Source organism: Brachycentrus maculatus, unplaced genomic scaffold, assembly GCF_059751285.1.
Source record: "Brachycentrus maculatus isolate JH-2025_06_01 unplaced genomic scaffold, ASM5975128v1 h1tg000757l, whole genome shotgun sequence".
In the NCBI taxonomy this organism is placed as follows: Eukaryota; Metazoa; Arthropoda; class Insecta; order Trichoptera; family Brachycentridae; genus Brachycentrus; species Brachycentrus maculatus.
Genome location: NW_028281487.1, coordinates 241,525 through 260,764, shown reverse-complemented (window position 1 = coordinate 260,764; position 19,240 = coordinate 241,525). Strand labels below are relative to the sequence as shown.

Below are 19,240 nucleotides of genomic sequence, written 5' to 3'. Positions count from 1 at the left end.
GAAAAACAAAAATAACTTAATTGTCTTTCAAATGAGTGGCATTCTTAAAAAGTTATTTTTACCTATGTCGTTTTTCTTCATGAAATCTGGATCATTCCACGGTTGCTGTTCGCTCGTTCCAAAGAGAACCCAAAACAGATTGCACAGGAAGTAAATAGCCGAAGAAAGGAAGAATATTGGTCTCCAGGCTTCAGCTTCCGTTTGATTCTGAAAATCACAATAAAATATATGAACTATACGGTACAAATAATAAAAAATTACAATATATGATCGAAATGAGCCCTTTGTCTATTCCTCTCTCTGCATCCCTTAATATTTTAAGAAAAGTTATTTTTCTTCATAAAGTAGCTTTATTTATGCTGTAATCTTGAATATTAGACCCAAGACGAATAAGACAAACAAATGAGATATGTGATGGATCTTGATTGGTGTGAGATATTGAATCCATTGCGTCTATTGTATTGTTTTATCTTTTGTTTTGTTTTTTAATGGAATCAACTTTATTTATTTATTTCGAACTATACATATCCACTTTAATTTTTAAGAGATGTAAACTAAATATGCTATAAATCCTTTTATATATATATATATATATATATATATATATATATATATATATATATATATATATATATATATATATATATATATATATATACATATATATATATATATATATATATATATACACATATAATATATATATATATACATATATATATATACATATATATATATATATATATATATATATATATATATATATATATATATATATATATATATATATATATATATATATATATATATATGTAAATATAAAGGTATATTTAAATATTTGACCCTACTTTGTCACGAATTTTGTAAATGTCTTATCTTATTGCAATGGTTTTTGTAATGTACTACTGAATAGGCTCGTGAAAATGACGCTTTACTTAGTAAAAAAATCTTCTCAAGTATCATAGTTAAAGAATATCATATTAATACTATTATACGGTCGTAGAAAATGGTGGTGACACATCTATAATATACATACCCAGTTACGCATTGCTGTGGCTCAGTTTGGTCAAAAGAAAAGAAAGAAAAGACATAACACACATTAACATTATGCATCATTCCACATTATTTGTGGGTATACAATATTTTAACAGCTGTCAAAAAACACGTTGTCCGTCACGAGCAGTGTTAAGTACTGAGTGTGTTGCTGATCCAACATATTTTAAACAGATGGCGCTGCCATTTCCATTGTTGGTGTTTTTAGCATAGTAATAAAAATAATAAAACAAAGTAGTATATATATAAGAACTTACGTCTTCAGTTAGAATCAATCCTACTGAAAGGGGAGCGATTATAGAAAGGACGTTTGCAGCAGCATTCGTTAAACCAAGTAGCACTCCAGCGAAGTTTGGTGCAAGATCAATGTGATTCACCTGGAAACAAAAAAAAATATAGTATTGAATAACAATAGATGAAAGAAAAAAATTGAATATTTATTTTCAGACAATTCACCAAAAGAACCTTAAAAGCTTAAAAACTATCTCGATTATGAATGAAGACAATTAATAATCAATGTATCTCTAAAACAAATATTTTTGTTATTTTTATAGATCCTCAGGATCTGTTTGGATGTTGACTGCCAGCTATCTCTCCACCTTGTTAGTCTACCTGGGGGTCTGCGTCCTTCAGGGTTTCCTTGAAGGGCGATACGTGGAAGTCTGTCTTCTGACATTCTGTTTACAAGTTCATTCTAGTATCGCCTTCGTTGTCGTCCCCACCTCACGATATCCTCCATCTTACACATGCTCCGGATATCAGTGTTTCTTACGCGGTCTCGCTACGTATTTCCGGTTATAAATCGAAGAGTTTTCATCTCAGAGATTCGAAGTTGAGATTTTGTTCAAGAAGTATCTGCTCTTGCCTCAATCCCATAAGTGACTATTGGTCAAACACATATTCTAAAGAATGATACCACGAAACAGTATCTTAGAAAAGAAGAAAAATTTGAAGAAGAAAACTGTCGAACAAAAATCCCTGCAGTTGTGTGAATTATAATAAAATTATAATAAAATAAGTGTGAATTAAAAAAAAAACATTTAATAAATAATTTTAAATAAAAAACGTTTATGTATTAATTTATAAAAAGTAAGGTTTACTAAGGAAACAATTGAAAATATTTTGAATATGTCCTTATTCACAAACCTAGATTATCTTCAATAAGGACAAGTATTTGGATGCACTCAAAAAAATGTGAATAAATTAACCGTCCAAATTAAAAGTAAATAGTAAAAAAAAATATCATGTTTTTAAGCGTTATTTAAGTATGTGAATATAATCCAGGATTCGGACCTCACATACAAATGGAAGAGTCTCTGCTTAATAAACGCTTTCCCTATTCCAACATATATGGCTGCCTATGAACTCCCACATACTGTGTTACGAGTTTGATCAATACATCTAGAAGTTACAAAAAATTGGGGTCGTCAATCACGGGTAGAATTGGTGAATGTTACACGTGTGTAAAGTGACCAATTAACAAAGCCCATGACGGCCGTAATCCTTGTAAATGTCCAGACTTCTATATTATTATTCACCTTTGTTCAGATACCAAAAAAAGAAGAAATTGATAGTATTAAAAATAGGTACGTCACAGGTGACACATTAACAACGGGCGTAATTATCTAATTTCATTATATTAGTATGTGAGGTCCGAATCCTGGATAACAATCACACACATGAGAAACGCCAGAAAATACCATTTTCATTTTTATTATTTAAGCTTATAATTTGACCAGATAATTTATTTACAACATTTTGAGTGTGTCCAAATACTTGTTCACAAAATCTGGATTATCTCCAATTACAGGAGTTATTTTTTTTTTTTTTTTGACATCTCATCAAAGATGAAGAAGAATATGGAAGTCTAAGCATTCACGGGGCTGACGACCGTCATAATAGGCTGTCTTGGATTACAATCACAAACATGGGAAACGCCAGAAAATACCATTTTCATTTTTATTATCAAACCAGCCTATGACGGCCGTCAGCCCCGTAAATGCCCAGACTTCCATATTCTTCTTCATCTTTGATAAGATGTAAAAAAAATCTAGAATGATTAAAGAAAACACTTTGTTTTTTTTTTAACTCAAGTAGTAAAAAACGAATTATGGTTTTTGAAAGAGAAGAATGCAGATCTGAATGTGAAATATTAGTAAACGGAGAGTTTCTGGAACAGGTAGATGATTTCGTGTATTTGGGTAGTATGTTTTCTAGGGATGGAAAGATTGATAAAGAAATAGAAAGGAGAGTGAATGCTGGGAACAAAGTGAACGGTGCACTGAAATCAGTTATAGCAAATAAAAACCTATCAGCGGAAGCTAAACTGGCAGTGCACAACGGAGTCCTGGTTCCAACTCTAATGTATGGAAGTGAAACATGGAGCTGGCAAAAGAAGGATGAAAGTAGACTGAATGCAGTCGAAATGCGATCTCTCAGAAGAATGTGTAACAAAACGATGTATGATAGATGTGCGAATAGTGAAATAAGGAAGGAATGCAAAGCTGAGATAAGCATTATCGATAAAATTAAGAAAGGTGTGTTGAGATGGTTTGGACATGTAGAACGAATGAGTGAGGAAAGAACGGTAAAACAAATTTATGAGGCGAATGTTAGCGGGAAAAGAAGCAGAGGAAGACCGAGAAAAACATGGCACGATCAGGTATGCCAAATACTTGAAAGTGGTCAGGTTAGGAGTCGTAACAATTGGCGGGTATGTATGAGGAGATGCATGAACGTGGAAGAGGCGAAGAATGTTTGCAAGGACAGAGTGGTGTGGCGCTCTATTCTGTCTGCCTACCCCTGCGGGGAAGCGGCGTGATGGTTAGTTAGTTAGTTAGTTAGTAAAAAACGAAGTGTTTTCTTTAATCATTGTAACATGTCTTACCACAAAGTTAATGCCGAAACAATAAATAAAAAAAAATCTAATTTCAAGTCATTATTAGCTCCATGGCAGGCTACTATTTAGCAGATAACCTACAAAGACCTACTGATTATTTTTCCTTGTCTGCGTTTCAGGGATATATAACAGTTATTAACCTGGAATCCGACATAATGTCCCGCATTCATTCCCACTGTTATGCAGAGCAGTGCTACAGCTATGGTGACGTCAGAAGGAGCATAGGATAGACCGATGAGCGCTATGGCTGGACCCCAATGACCTGTTGAAAAGTTTGAAGAATCCAGATTGAGCATAACACGTTTGACGCCAAAATTGTGATTTGAATCCTTTGAAAAATAAAATAATTGCGAACATCAATTTATATTTTTACTATATCGTAGTCATACAGGAAAAAGTGACCAAGTGCATTGTTTTACAAAAACGTGACCATTGACTATTTGATATCTTTCTGGCTTAATATTCACCTGAAAAAATCCCAAAGGATTTTAAACTTGGAAGTTTAATATATTGACTTGGTAAAATTGTCTTACTGCATTGATGTTTATTTTTTAGCCAAGCAAAAGTGACTCAAATGGCTCTCCTGAACATTTTACGTTTTGGTAGTTGGTCATTTTCTTCTGTACGACTACGATTTGTATGTTTTTGAAATTCTTAGTTAATGATTAATGCACTTATAAATTTAAACAACTTTGTTTCAATCACTTTTTTATTATAAGTACACTTTAACCAACCGGTTTCAACAAGGATTTAGGAGTTTTTAAATCATATTTTCAGTTTTTTTCATTGTTTATATATTGTAAGGAATGTAATTAACTATGAGTATTTTTTTTTGTATTTTAATGTTTTAGAATATAATAAACCCTGATGATGACAAGGTTGTTGTCGAAACCGGTTAGTTAAAGTGTACTAATAATAAAAAAGTGGTAAAAACAAAGCTGTTTAATTTTATAAAGTTTATAAAATGTGCCACAAAGTATCTGCGAAAAACATTCAAGAAATGATTAATGATTGTACTGTCGAACAAAATATAAAATATATTTTCAACAGTGAATTTTTCCTTAATGGCAACCAACGTAATTAAGGCAATTTGTTACCTTTTGTACTATGCGTGTGTAACAAAATATGTGTTGATTGTAAAAATATTTTCATTTGGTCCTGAAGATGAAAGCGTAGCTTCCGAAGCTAGGCGTTAAAATAAAATAAATATCACTGAAGTGGTAAAAAACAAATACTTTATTTTAAATTTCATTATGTATTATTACCAAAAAGTGAAAGCCGAAACAATAAATAAAATAAAAAAAATATTTTTTTTTATTTTAAATATTGTGATAAAATATACTTTTGCAATAATTTAACAATAGAAATGAAATATTTTCATAATCAATAAAAAAAAAAAGTATATTTGTTGAACCCGGCTAAAGTACTGTTTTATTAAACATATATATTAATTTCTACTTCAATATTTTTTTACAAAAAAAATATTTAAAAATCGAACAAAAAATATCCGATTTCACAATATATGTATTTCCATTTTCGGATTGACGAAATATGTTGTCATAAAATATTAGCAAATTAAAATACTTGGTAAATTTCCACACGTCTTTTTCGCTAACAATTAGCACTTTCTCGAATTAAGTAACGGTGCCAGGGCAAATTATAGACATAATATTTGACTTACCGATAGTATTGGAAACCTTTCTTGCTACTGTGACGGACACAATTTTGTTATTTATGAGATAATCAGAAGTGAAACTAAAGACGAAACTCAAAATCCACATCACTAGGTATGGAAGAGCTGATAGCAATCCATTCTGAAACCAAAATAACATTTTAAAAGATGTCATACAAATAAAACTGATTTAGAACAGCATAATGTTGAAAAAACTGCCTTTATATAATTGTTGCAAATGGCGTCGTACGTAAATAATACTGATGTGAACTAGACAGCTGCAGTATAGAAACAATTTAAGTTGTTCAAAAACAAAATTAATCATCCAATTTTGTTTTTGAACAACTTTTTTAATAAATAAAATTTAAAAAATTAGTCATGAAAATCTTAATTTGGACCTTTACAATTTTTCTGTCAAGTGTCATAGATAAAATCTGTCGAGTGGCTGTCGTCAGTGTTGATAGATATTTTTGTCCGTTTTATCAATTTGTTTGTATACTTCAGCTGTCTAGTTTACAAATATCAAATATGATCGACGTACAAAGCCATTTACAAAAATTATAACATCTTTCGATAGGGTGATTCATTTTGCGCCATCCTGTACCTTTTTTATAAAGGCAGTCGATGATATTGGATATTTTTAAAATACGCATGGTACGTTTGTGTACATCGAGGGTGTCTTCTTGCCGCCCGCGGAGCATATCACACATTTTTTCTTTACTTGTACATAAAACCACCAAAAGAACATTCCATCGTGCGTAGTTCGTATGATATCCCATATATGGATGTATCTCACTATCGTGACAATTTCTTCTACATACCAATATCCGTGTTAACAAACAATCGCATCAAAATTGTTTGATTTGAAGCATTTGGAAAACTGTTTGCGTGAAGCAACAAGATGAATCGTACAACATTTTGAGTGTGTCCAAATATTGTTCACAAAATCTGGATTATCTCCTATTACAGGAGTTATTTTCATTATATTTTTTGACATCTCATCAAAGATGAAGAAGAATATGGAAGTCGAGGCATTTACGGGGATCACGACCGTCATCGGCTGGTTTAAGTGATCACTTTACACACGTGTAACATTCACCAATTCTACCCATTATTGACAACCATTTGAATTTGAGTAGTGTGGTTGTCAATAATGGGTAGAATTGGTGAATATTACACGTGTATCACTTAAACCAGCCGATGACGGTCGTCAGCGCCGTAAATGCCCAGACTTCCATATTCTTCTTCATCTTTGATGAGATGTCAAAAAATAAAATGAATCGTTATCAACGAAACAGTTCTGACGAACAATATCAGACTTCTCACTAAAATTCATTTTATTTTATTTATTTTTTATTATTATTTTTAAAATTGCGCAACTGTAATGTAATAAATATGTTTGATTCTCTTTTTTGTTATATCTTTTTTTTTTAAAAAAACAACAGATATACATATTGCTCACTCCTTTCAAGAACGTCATAAATCAAAAATCGACAATTTTGAGTTGTGCATGTTTTGAGAATGCTTGGAAAATGTACTTTATCCCAGTAAAAGAGGCATATTTTTAACTTAATATTTACCCGCTACAAAGCAGAAAATGTAGTTTTTGCATTTTGAAGAAAACGTATTGTTTAATTATTTTTTTAAATATACTAAATATTTTTCAAATAGAGAAAAAACCTTCAGGGTTTACCTAAAAGATATGTTGCACAGTAAAAAGTTCAATAAGTGACTTGATATTTATTTTTAATACATTATTTTATATTTTTAAACTTAAAAAACGTTCTCCTGAAAAATCATTTTTTTTTTAATTTATGACGTTCTTGAAAGGAGTGAGCGATATTTCTCGTTTGCTTTGAATAATAAAATAATTTTTTTTATCGGCCCGGTAGGAAATCTCATTTCTAAAATTTGGCCCGGCTGCTGAAAATGTTGGCTACCAATGGTGTACGTATTATTATTTCACATACCCTTTTAATATCGACTCCAAGAACCAATTTCATGTACGAAGGCATCTCAGTAAGTAACATCCAGAATCCCCAATTCTGTCCGCAGTGACAAACCAAGAGAGCCCAGAAAGGTAGCGATGTTAGAATAGCTCTCCACGGAGTAGGAATGTGCTGAAAAAGTTTTTAATAAAATTACCTATATGCCGAGAGATTCATTTTGTAATGAAAAGGAAAAAAAGGGGCTTTCATTAAATTCAATTGGTTTTTAATCATATGTTTTTCTGATGCGTTTTAATTTTTAAAATCTCTAAAGTACCTACACCATTATTTTGTCATGTAATATTAATAATTAATAATAATAAATAATAAAACCCTTACCGCACCCTTATGGTGCATAGGGCACTGCTTCATATAAACGCAGTGTTATCTCGATCGTTTACACATGAAGGAAAGGTGATCAGCCCTCCACTTCAGGTACCAGTCCAGTGTAATATTGAATAAATATTAGAGTGAAAAAATCACTTATATTTATTAAACCCCCCTGGGAATTGAACCCGGGACCTCCAGAACGGTAGCCGAGCATGCTGACCATTTATTACACTACGGAGGCGGACATATTAATAATTAAATGTTTTTTTCTTTATTTTAAATTCTTTTGCATTACATAGCATAAATTCATATACAAAAAATATTAATAAAAAATAAAAATGAATACAAAAAAGATCCCACAAAGGCATGGGCTGTGTGTGGGTATACAAAATAAATAGTCATAGTACAGGGTATAAGGGTATAGGTTTCTTAGTAGAATTAGTTAATACAAAATATAAAAAACTTAATATAAAATACAAAAAAATACTTGACTCTCAGTAAACATTTTTTTAAAAAATAAAAATAAAAAACTTAAAAACATAAAAAAGATGACAAAGTAAAAAAGTAAAAAGCTAGCGATCATGTGCTTAATGAAAATTTGTATTGTATTTTATTATTTTTATGCCATTTTCAAAATGAAAACCATGATTATTATTTATGTGTTTGGTGAATTTGAAACCGGTCGGAGAAAAGTCTTCTTCTATTCCAAACCCTTATTTGTTATTCGTATTGCAATATATTCAAACCCTTATCCACACCCAATGGTGCATAGGTCACTACATCATAAAAAAGCAGTGTTATCTTGATCGTTGACATATGAAGGATCAGCCCTCCTCTTCAGGCACCAGTCCAGGGTAGTATTGAATAAATATTAGAGTGAAAAATCACTTATATTTCATCATGAATCAAACCCGGGACATCCAGAACAGTAGCCGAGCGTGCTGACCATTATACTACGGGGGCGGAGTAAAGTACCAAAAATAAAAGTGATTAACAATAAAGTTCTAGTTAATATTTGATAAAATGTGCCATAAAGTATCGTTGAGTAATATATTCAAAATAAAACAAGGTTTGTTTGATTGAATTCTACATTTAACTATGTATATGTTAATACGTGACGCGTTTCGTCTTAAGTCAGTGTTTGATAATGTCATAAGAAGACGAAATGCGTCACGTATTAACATATACATAAATAAATGTAGAATTCAATCCAACAAACCTTGTTTTATTTTGGATATATTCACCCAACACCTATAATTCAATATGGAATTCTACCAACAATTCAATATGGAATTCTACCAACTGTCTGCAGTTACAATAAATACCATAAAGTATCTCCAAAATACATTTAAGAAAAATATTATTATCCTCACAATTTTGTCTCCAGCTTGTCCCAGGGATCCTTCTATATAGTCCTTCTCTTCAACCGAAATCAACCCAGATTCTCTTGGACTGTTGGCACCGATGACGAAATAAGCAGCGGCCCATATAATCGCACAGACGCCCATTGTGTAAAAGGTTGAAGGCCATCCCCAGTCGCTTCCGCATAGTTGACCCACGAGAGGTAAGAAAAGCACTGTCCCAAATTGAGCTCCTGAAGACAAAAAGCAAGAAGTGTTCAAACTGCGTCATTGCTGACTCTTTGCCCTTTGCTTAACAACAAGGGCGTTCATTCCATACCGGCAGAAAAGCAGTCCCTACTCTACCTTACTAATTGTGTCTACCTTACCTTAATACACCTCTCTTTTGCCTACCCTTATTAAAAACTCTGTGCATGCCATAGGTTACCAGGAATTTCTATGGGTGACTATGATAGAAATACCGAGATTTAAACAAAAATAACTCAAAATAAAAATGTGTTCGATAATTGTGTCGCCTAATTTCAAAATCCCCCAGATCCAATTTTATAAGATTTTAAAATAAATGCTCCATCGGAATGCCAATAGTGAGTTTTATTGTTTAAAATATTTAAATACTCGAAAACCCTGCTAAAAAATACTTAAAAACAGCGACGTATTTCAAATTCAGCTTTATTCACGAAACTTGCCTTCTGACCCATATCGGCCAATCAGAGAGCGGGGATAGGTCAAAAATTAAGATGACGTCGTTATCGGTTTGTGTCTTGTGTTTTTTTTTAAATACCCAAAAAAATATCCAAAAAATGGGGAAATTCTCTATTACATAATATTTTATCTACTGATAGACAAATCTTTGAAACATAAATGTTACTCGGAGAATTTTGCATTTTTGTAAAATCGACTTACATGGATCTGGCGGATTTTGAAAGTAGGTGACACAATTTATCAATGTGCCATTATTTCGTGACGAAAATATATCTAGGATATTATTTAACTAAATATATGCAACGTCATAACATATCGACGAATAAGTAAATGCGTGTAACTCTATGAATCCTCTTGATGACGACTCCTGACCTAACTGACAACATCCGATTGTAGGGTGCGTGTAATTTACTAACGTATATTTGAAAAAAAAATAGTTTTGCAATATATGCATTAAATTTGGATCAATATTTTATAAACCTTGACACATAAAAATGAATCTTAGAATAATATCACAGCTTTAAACAACTTGCTTTTCTTTGAAACAAAATTGGTTGAATGTGCTTTGTTTTTCTCATTTCTATTTAAGTATTTTTGTAATTTCATTGTATTTAAAATTACAACTTATTGTAAGATATAAGTGTCCTTTAATTCTTAAAATCGATTTATAACTTTTTTTAAACTCTGGAATCCCTAACATGCTGCCCAAAATGTATTTGATACTTGTGAAGTCTGACGTCAGATCACATGGATTATTTATTTCTAACTAGAGTAGCGAAAGCCGATGTCTCAGATTTAAGAAAACAAAGGGTTAAATAGAAAATGCAGGAAGTATATTTTGAAATTCTGAATTTACCTGCGTAGACGTATGTGCTAAGTCTTCCTCGCTCGGAGATGGGAGCCCATTTCCCTAACAAAGCGTGGCAAGAAGGATAGAAAAATCCCTGGAAGAGACCTTGTAACACACGGCAGGCGCATAACGCCCCCCATCCTCCCTTAAAATAAACAAAGTTGTAAATCGATATTAATTATGTGTATATCGTAGAAAGGTGAAAGTTGGATACACTCAAAATGTTTTGAATAAAAATAACTGGTCGAATTATAAGCTGCATAATTTTTTTAAATTCATGTTTTAAAAAGATTCCCAGCATTTAACATAATCCAGGGTTCGGATCTTGCATACATCTTAATAAAAGTATCTCTACTTAATAAAAGCTTTCTCAATCCAACATGGATGGCTGTTGTGAACTCATATGTAATGCGTCATGAGATCAATGATATATCTAGGAGTTCCAAAAATTTGAGTAGTGTGATTGTTAATCATGGGTAGAAGGGTGAAAGTAGCACGTGTGTTAAGTGATCAATTAACCAGCCTACGAGAGGTCGTAAACTCTGTAAATACCCAGATGCTAAAATTTCAAATAAAATGTAAAAATGAAAATGTGTGCTTGCTTAAAATATTAAAATTTAAAAAATTATTCACTAAGAAAATGCCCTAACAAGGCGAAACTTTTGTAACAAATTTAATCTTTTTGTGTTTTTAAAAATAAAATACAATTTACTAGACTTTAAAAATCAGTATTTTATTTTAATATTTAATATATAAATGAAATATTTCAATCAAACACCAAGTTCTAAAAATTAAGCGCTAAATCTATAAATGCACACACACGCACGCACGCACATTTTAAAAAAAAAATTCTTTAGGTACATTTAATACAAATTATTTTTGACATCTTCCAGTAAAAAAAAAATATTAATTTTTATATTCTTTCAGACTCTTTTCATTCTTGATGCATACTTTTCATACTTCATACATTCTTCATACATTTTCAAACCCTTTAACATTATACAATTTTTTTTCAAATATGGTAGGCTTATTTTATCATTATTTTAAGTACTATGTTTATGAACATTTTTGTTGAAAACTTTTTTTTCTTATGTTAAAATAACTTAATTAATGTGAAATTGGAAAGCGCATTTGAGGTGATTTCTCACGAAAACGGCGCGATATCAATTATCGAATAAATTAATAAATACTTACAGCTTCAGCGACTATAGGGATGAGAAGACATATGATCCCGTTTGCAGTCAGCGACAGTATGAGGGGATACTTTCCCCCGAATCGTTCAGCAATGATGCCGGCTGGGATTTGTGATACGATGTAACCCCAGAAAAACGAGCTGAGAATCAAATCCTGAGTTTTCTTTTCCCAATCGAAAACCTTTAATAAAAAAGGTTATATATGTTCAAATGAATTGATTCGGCAGTCACTTTGTGGTAAAATCTATCCATTTTTTATTTAAGTTTTACCTAACAAATAGCATATTATTTATTGATTCGTCATTAACTTTGTGAAATGACATGTTGATTTTTTTTTAATTAAAGACTTAAATAAACCACTTAATGAGTTTTATTTATATATAGACTAGTTTCGAAAACTAACAGATGTTTTCATCAACATCAAACATCTGTAAGTTTTCGAAAACTCATTCTGTGGTATATTCAAGTGTTTAATTTTTAATAAATAATATTTTTTCTTTTTATTAGAATCTACTGTGACACGTGTTTCGATGCATTTCGCATCTTTTTTTTGCGGTTTCGGTGTTTGAAAATGATTCGGAATGCATTGACAAACGCGTCAGAATAGATTTTAATAAATAGTGGTATATTACTTAGTAAAACTTAAATTAAAAATGCATACGTTTAAATTATAATAGATTGTAGAATAAAATAAAAACCATGTAGTTATTTTCAATTTTTTTTATTTGACTAGCGACCGGGTTTCGTCGTAACCGACATCATCAGACTGATTATATCGGTTACGATGAATCCGGTCGCTGGTCAAATAAAATTAATGTGGATAATACTACATAGTTAATATTTTATTCGATAAAATGCAGTTCCACCAAGAAATGTCAGTACAAAACAAAAATCTTATAGATCGTCCTAAAAACCTTTCCCCGAAAGCTTAACTGGCAGTTCACAATAGAGTCCCGGTTCCAACCCTAATGTATATCCCTAATACATAACCCTAATGTATAAGTGAAGCATGGGGTTGGCAAAAGAAGTATGAAAGTAGACTGAACGCAGTCGAAATGCGATATCTCGACTTAGCATGCGAAGGAATGCTAAGTCGAGATAAGCTTTATCGTAAATATATCAATAAAATATTTCTTAAACTATATTTCTAATTATTGTTAATCAGATTGATTTTAAACACCTAAAATCTGATCAATATATTGATCATATCAATCATCTGATTTCATCTAAAAACTAATCAAAACATCAAATTTAAATCACAAAGTATTTAGAAAAACCAATAATTTTGATTTGGGGTATTCCATATTACATATGAGATGATTGATTATTTCACCGATTAAATATGTTGTACTTTTTTAATATTATTTTTTATTAAGCCTCCACTAGCCTACAGTGATTTCAGATCTTACAAACAAAATACATGGTAATAACATTAAATCAAGCATATAAGAGAAGAAAGATACAGTAGAAAAAACAGTAATAGCAATAAATTAACTTATATAAAATTATATATGTTATATATATATATATATATATATATATATATATAAACTAGTATCCCATAATCCAACGTATTCCTTTTAAACGGTATTAAACCAGCTTATGACTCACTAAAAAAAAAATGACCTCAGTAAAAGTGCCTTAGTTTTCAAGATATTTCCACTTTTATGAATTTCCCGAACATATACGCCTTTAATCAGTTTTTCAATTTTTCGTCTTTTAGGAATCCAATTTATGTTTCACAAAACTGAATAATTTTTTTGTTGATCACAGTCCAAAATATTACCAATACTGGCTTGCTTTGGCAAATATGTTGTACTTATTATTTATTAAGCCCCCACTCCATTTACGAGTGATTTTAAATGTAACTATTTTATTTTGTACTTATCGATGTACAATAGATAACTTACTGTGACATCGGCTGAAGATGCTGTGGCATCCGTCATGGCCACGATACCAACACTCATGCTAACTCTGATGCCATACGCCACGACCAGACCGAGGAAGAGGAGGAAAATTTGGAGATGTCGGATACCAAAGATCTTGTCTGGAAGAAAATACAATTTGGTTAAAATTAAGTAAAATTTGCGTAAAATAGTTAAGTTAAGCTGCACACACTTTTACTTCCTAACTGGTAAGGATACAGTATGCTATGTGAAGAGAAGGTATTGTTTAATTATTTTATTTAAATGTACTAAATATTTTTCAAATGGAGAAAAAAACCTTCAAATTTTATGTTAAAAAATTTGTTGCACAGTTAAAAGTTTTCAATAAGTGGCTTGATGTTTATTTTTAATACATTTTTCTGTATTTTTAAACTTTAAAAACGACCCCCTGAAAAATTAAGTTTTTTCATATTTGACGTTGTTGAAAGGAGTGAGCGATATATATCTATCGTATCCTATCAGGGATCCAAATTAATGAACTGAAAAAATACTGGATGGAAGGATAATTGAAATAAATTTCTCATTTTTTTCTTTAAACATGCCTTAAACTTTATGTTTTTTGTAAATGCCCATTTACTACACCCATTTATTTTTTCATATTTTATATTTTACCCTGTGTTAGTTCTGTTTCATATTTTATCTTTTTTTAAAATTATAAATGTCTTCTATATTTGGTATAGTTGAGCAAAGTAAATAGAAGTATTATTTTCTTTCTTTGACCCCAGTCCACACCCAAGTGGTGTACAGGGCACTGTTTCAGAATGATGCGGTGTCAACCTTATTTCTAATGACACAAAGTCAAGTCAAGTTAAGTCAAGTCGATCAAGTATGTTACTAAATAAATAGTAAAGACTATTTCTTATGATTTAATCTCAAGTATTAAGAAAACACTTGGGAATATTTATATCAACTTGACAGATATGTATATTAGATAAACGGACGTCATCATCTTCTTGAATAGGTAGATATGTATGTTAGATAATCTATGGATACATAAATGTGACACATTACTTGTTTTCAAGAGCTGTGCCAGTATGTATATCCTTGGTCTACTACATACAACTTACTAACTATTGTGCCAGGGTAGGCAAAGAGGATAGAACGCCATATCATTCTTTCTTTGCAAACAATTTTCACCGCTTCCATATTGACGCATCTCCTCATATATACCCGCCGATTATTCAGACTTCTGACTTAACCACTTTTAAGTATTTTGAATTCTTGACCATGCCTAGTTTTCTTCGGCCTTCCTCTGCTCCAGCTTCCAACATGTATTCATATCTTTTTACTGTTCTCTCATTACTCATTTATTCCATATGCCCAAACCATCTTAACATAGCTTTCTTAATTTTATCGATAATTCTTATCTCAGCCATATATGTAGGTATTCTCTCTTTATTTCACCATTTGAACAAGCATCATGCGTCGTTTTGTCACACATTCGTCTGAGAGATCGAATTTCGACTGGCTTTGACTTGACTTTTATTCCTCTTTTGCTAACTCCATGTGTCACTACCATACATTAGAGTTGGTACTAAGACTCCGTTGTATACTGCCAGTTTGGCTTTCACTGATTTGTTAAAAATCTAGATGAATGATCCGTTTTCAACAAAGTTATGAACAATGAACTTTCTAATAAAACACTCTTATTATCATTTATAGTTCATTTTGTGTAATATTACTTAAAAACTCTGCTTTACGATTACCAATTTCGGAATTACCCTTCCCTAATCAGGTTATTTTCTACAGTTGACTATGACCTGATTCTTGATCATACATAGTATGGGTTATTCCGAAATGAGTAGTCGTGAAGTACAGTTTTTAAGTGGCATTACACAAAGTGAACGATTATTGATAAGGAGATTGTTATATTACAATACAATAGAGTTAACAATACATTTAAAAAACTGGAAATTCCAAATAAGTTCAAATTGTGTGACATTAATAAAAAAAATGAAAAAAACACATTTATAATACCACTTATTGAATTTTATTTCATTACACACGACTAGTTTCAGAAACTAAAGTTGCTTTCATCGACAGAATCAATGAAAACAACTGTAGTTTTCGAAAGTATTTGAGTGTAATGAAATAAAATTTAATAAGTGGTATTATGCAAGTACTTAATTTTTTTAAAACAATAATGTCTTTTCACAAAGTAAATTCCGAATTCACAAATAATATATTACATTCAATAAACTATTTAGATATTGCATGTACAGTAAACCCTCTTTAACGTTGAGATAAGGACCGCGTTATCGGATGGAACGTTATAGGGGGTTAATATTTTAAAACTTAAAAATAAAATTTAAATTATTTCTTGAATGTTTTTCCAAAATACTTTGTGGCACATTTTATAAACTTTATAAAATTAAACAACATTGTTTTAACCACTTTTTTTATTGGTACACTTTATCCAACCGTGGAAGGTTTTGGTAAGGGAAGGGTTATTAATTATGAGTATTTCAATGTTTTAGAATTTAGTACATAAACCCTGATGATGACAAGGTTATCGTCGAAACCGGTTGGATAAAGTGTACCAATAAAAACGTGGTAAAAACAAAGTTGTTTAATTTTATAAATTTTAAAACATTAACCCTCTATGTACCTATTTCGACGTTATGGGGGGGTTTACTGTAGTCGCTGCACATCGCACGCAGTTATCTCCGTTCGATCGAAAATATCCACATAACATACCGTGCGACCTAATTCACATACACATATGGTTTACTAATCCTTAAAAAATAACAATAGAATTGATCCTTGTCTAATAATTAGTAATCACTAGATGCTTTATGTCAGAATTTTTCCTTGTGCAATTCTTGGAATATCGCAAATTGTGAAACTTAATTATTCGGTTACTTTCAGTTCGAAAAGGTTTTAATGCGACAATCATTTATATTAGTAGGTATCTTAATAGTGATGAATTTACCAATAAATATTTTTAAAATCTTGATTATTGTTATTTCGTACAATATTCGTATTTTTACAATATTGTTTTTATAATTATTACAATATTCGTATTTTTTAAGGTTTTGTTTATTCTAAAACTAATCTCAGTGCACCAATCATCCTGTTCCCAGCATTCACTTTCCTTGCCGATAGTAGAAAAGACCTGTAGGAGCTGGTATCAAAGCTGTATAATGTGTGCAAGGGAAGTGATTTGACGATGAAAGTTGAAGAATCCAAAGTCATGGTTTTTGAAAGGGATGAATGTGGGTCTGGATGTTAAATAGTAGTAAATCGGGAAATTTAGGGAAAAGGTAGATGATTTCGTTTATCAAGGAAGTGTGTTTTGTAGGTATGAAAATATTGATAACAATGCGAATGCTTAGATGGCCAGCTAGAGTATCCCATAGAGATTAAATAAAGTGGAATTCGTGGAATGTCGGATGTAAATGATATCAATAGTAAAGTAGAGGATATGCAATTGAGATGGTGTGGGCACATAGGACGTAGACAACCTAAACATATGGTAAACCAGGTAATCGCCATGGATCTTTCTCGAAAAACATCTAGAGGAAGACCAAAAAATTCATGGATGATACAGAAAGATAACATGATTTGAATGCGTGACTAAAGTTACGTTGTATGTGATAGAAGGAAAAAAAGATATATGATCAAATATACATTATATATATATATATATATATATATATATATATATATATATATATATATATATATATATATATATATATATATATATATATATATATATATGTGTGTGTGTGTGTGTGTGTGTGTGTGTTTATATGATTAAGAAAAAAGTTATTACGAGATAAAAATATAATTCTGCTGATAATAATGAGTAATTAGGGCACGGAATTATTTATTTGTGTTATCACTTTGAGTGTTTGATAAAATATGTGATAGTTTGTGACCCTTTATAAAAGATTTGGACTATAGTGCAACTGTATAAATATATATTAAATGTACCCGAAAAGTGATTTTAGTTTGGTTTTTCTTTCTCAAATCTTGATCTAAGGGTACATTAGGTGCTGCATTAAAGTAATGGAGAATTCGAATTACAAAAGCTTTGAATAAAAGTCGCCATGTAGATTATTCATGCAACGTTTCCATAAGATATTCCATGAAAGTGAAAACATTATATAATTTAATTTATTTTCTAGAGATTTCTACTTCACAATCTTAAAATAAACTATGCTGTTTTCTCCAATAAAGAGACTAAGGCTCTTGTGCTTGGAGAGGGACTTACACTTATTAATTTTTAATTCTTTCATTTTCTTCAACATGTACCGATATAATTCATTTAATTTATTTTTTACCAATTTAATGTCTTCATTTTTTATATCTGTAGGAAGGGTATTGAAGTATTTGGTTCCCAAATATTTCAAGTTTCGTTGGAATTGTTCAATATTGTAAAGGTATTTTGGTATCTCGAACATGATCCTTTCTTTAGATTTAAGTATTTTTCACCCTTAAATAGTTGAAGAACTGCGGTTCTAACCTATATATCTAATTTCTTTCCTTATAACTTCTGTATTCAGGTCGCACTGTCAATAAAATTCATACATTAAGATATAATTACGTATGTATAAATTTAATCCTTACCAGCTTACTAATATTAAGAGAACTTGTATGTATAAAAAGTGTGAGCTTCAGAAAAATACTTAAGAGAATAATTGAGACATTGACAATGGACAATCCAAACCTCATTTTTGGACAATATCCGGTACTTGAATTTGAAGTCTTGTGTTATAAGAATGTCAAAACGATATTTTTACGATACAATAGACATAAAATGTATGGCCACGGGACGGCTTTAAAATAATTTGCCAACGTTAATTTGTGATCTAGTACTTCAAATGACATATGATGGCTAAGGCATTTAAAAAAAGTGAAAACCTGATAACACACTTATAGAAGTTCTCTTCAATTTATTCAAATAATAGAAATAATTTTATTCAAATAATAGAAATCAAAATATAATTTGTCCCATATGCAATGATTTACGTTATTTTTTAAAGCTGAGTTTACCGAGTAAACAAAATTATTTCAATGAAATTTTTAACTACTTAAATACAGAAAATTACCTCATAATTTGATTTAAAAAACTTAAAATCATAGGATTTGAGGTCAATAACAAAATTGAATCGTCAATTATTATTATTAAGATAAATGTCGATTGTTACGTTATACAGATGATAATGTTGTAGGTGGTCTTGAGTTGGTTTAAGGTTATTATACCTTGTTTTTTTTTTAGTAGATTTTTTTTACATTTG

The 19,240-nt window shown here is 30.8% G+C and overlaps 1 protein-coding gene across 2 annotated transcripts in view; it reads right to left on the bottom strand.

Annotated features, from left to right (window-relative positions):
• Window positions 1-19,240, bottom strand: part of LOC148300279 (putative inorganic phosphate cotransporter) — a 43,449-nt gene that overhangs the window by 1,303 nt on the left and 22,906 nt on the right. For both annotated transcript variants that reach the window (XM_088275017.1, XM_088275018.1), the window contains exons 2-10: window positions 13,959-14,095; window positions 12,050-12,229; window positions 10,862-11,000; window positions 9,316-9,536; window positions 7,595-7,744; window positions 5,634-5,766; window positions 4,093-4,214; window positions 1,311-1,430; window positions 63-207 (exon numbers count right to left, since the gene is read on the bottom strand). In XM_088275017.1, coding sequence (XP_088131143.1) covers window positions 63-207; window positions 1,311-1,430; window positions 4,093-4,214; window positions 5,634-5,766; window positions 7,595-7,744; window positions 9,316-9,536; window positions 10,862-11,000; window positions 12,050-12,229; window positions 13,959-14,095 — 1,347 coding nt within the window. The remainder of the gene's footprint in view (window positions 1-62; window positions 208-1,310; window positions 1,431-4,092; window positions 4,215-5,633; window positions 5,767-7,594; window positions 7,745-9,315; window positions 9,537-10,861; window positions 11,001-12,049; window positions 12,230-13,958; window positions 14,096-19,240) is intronic.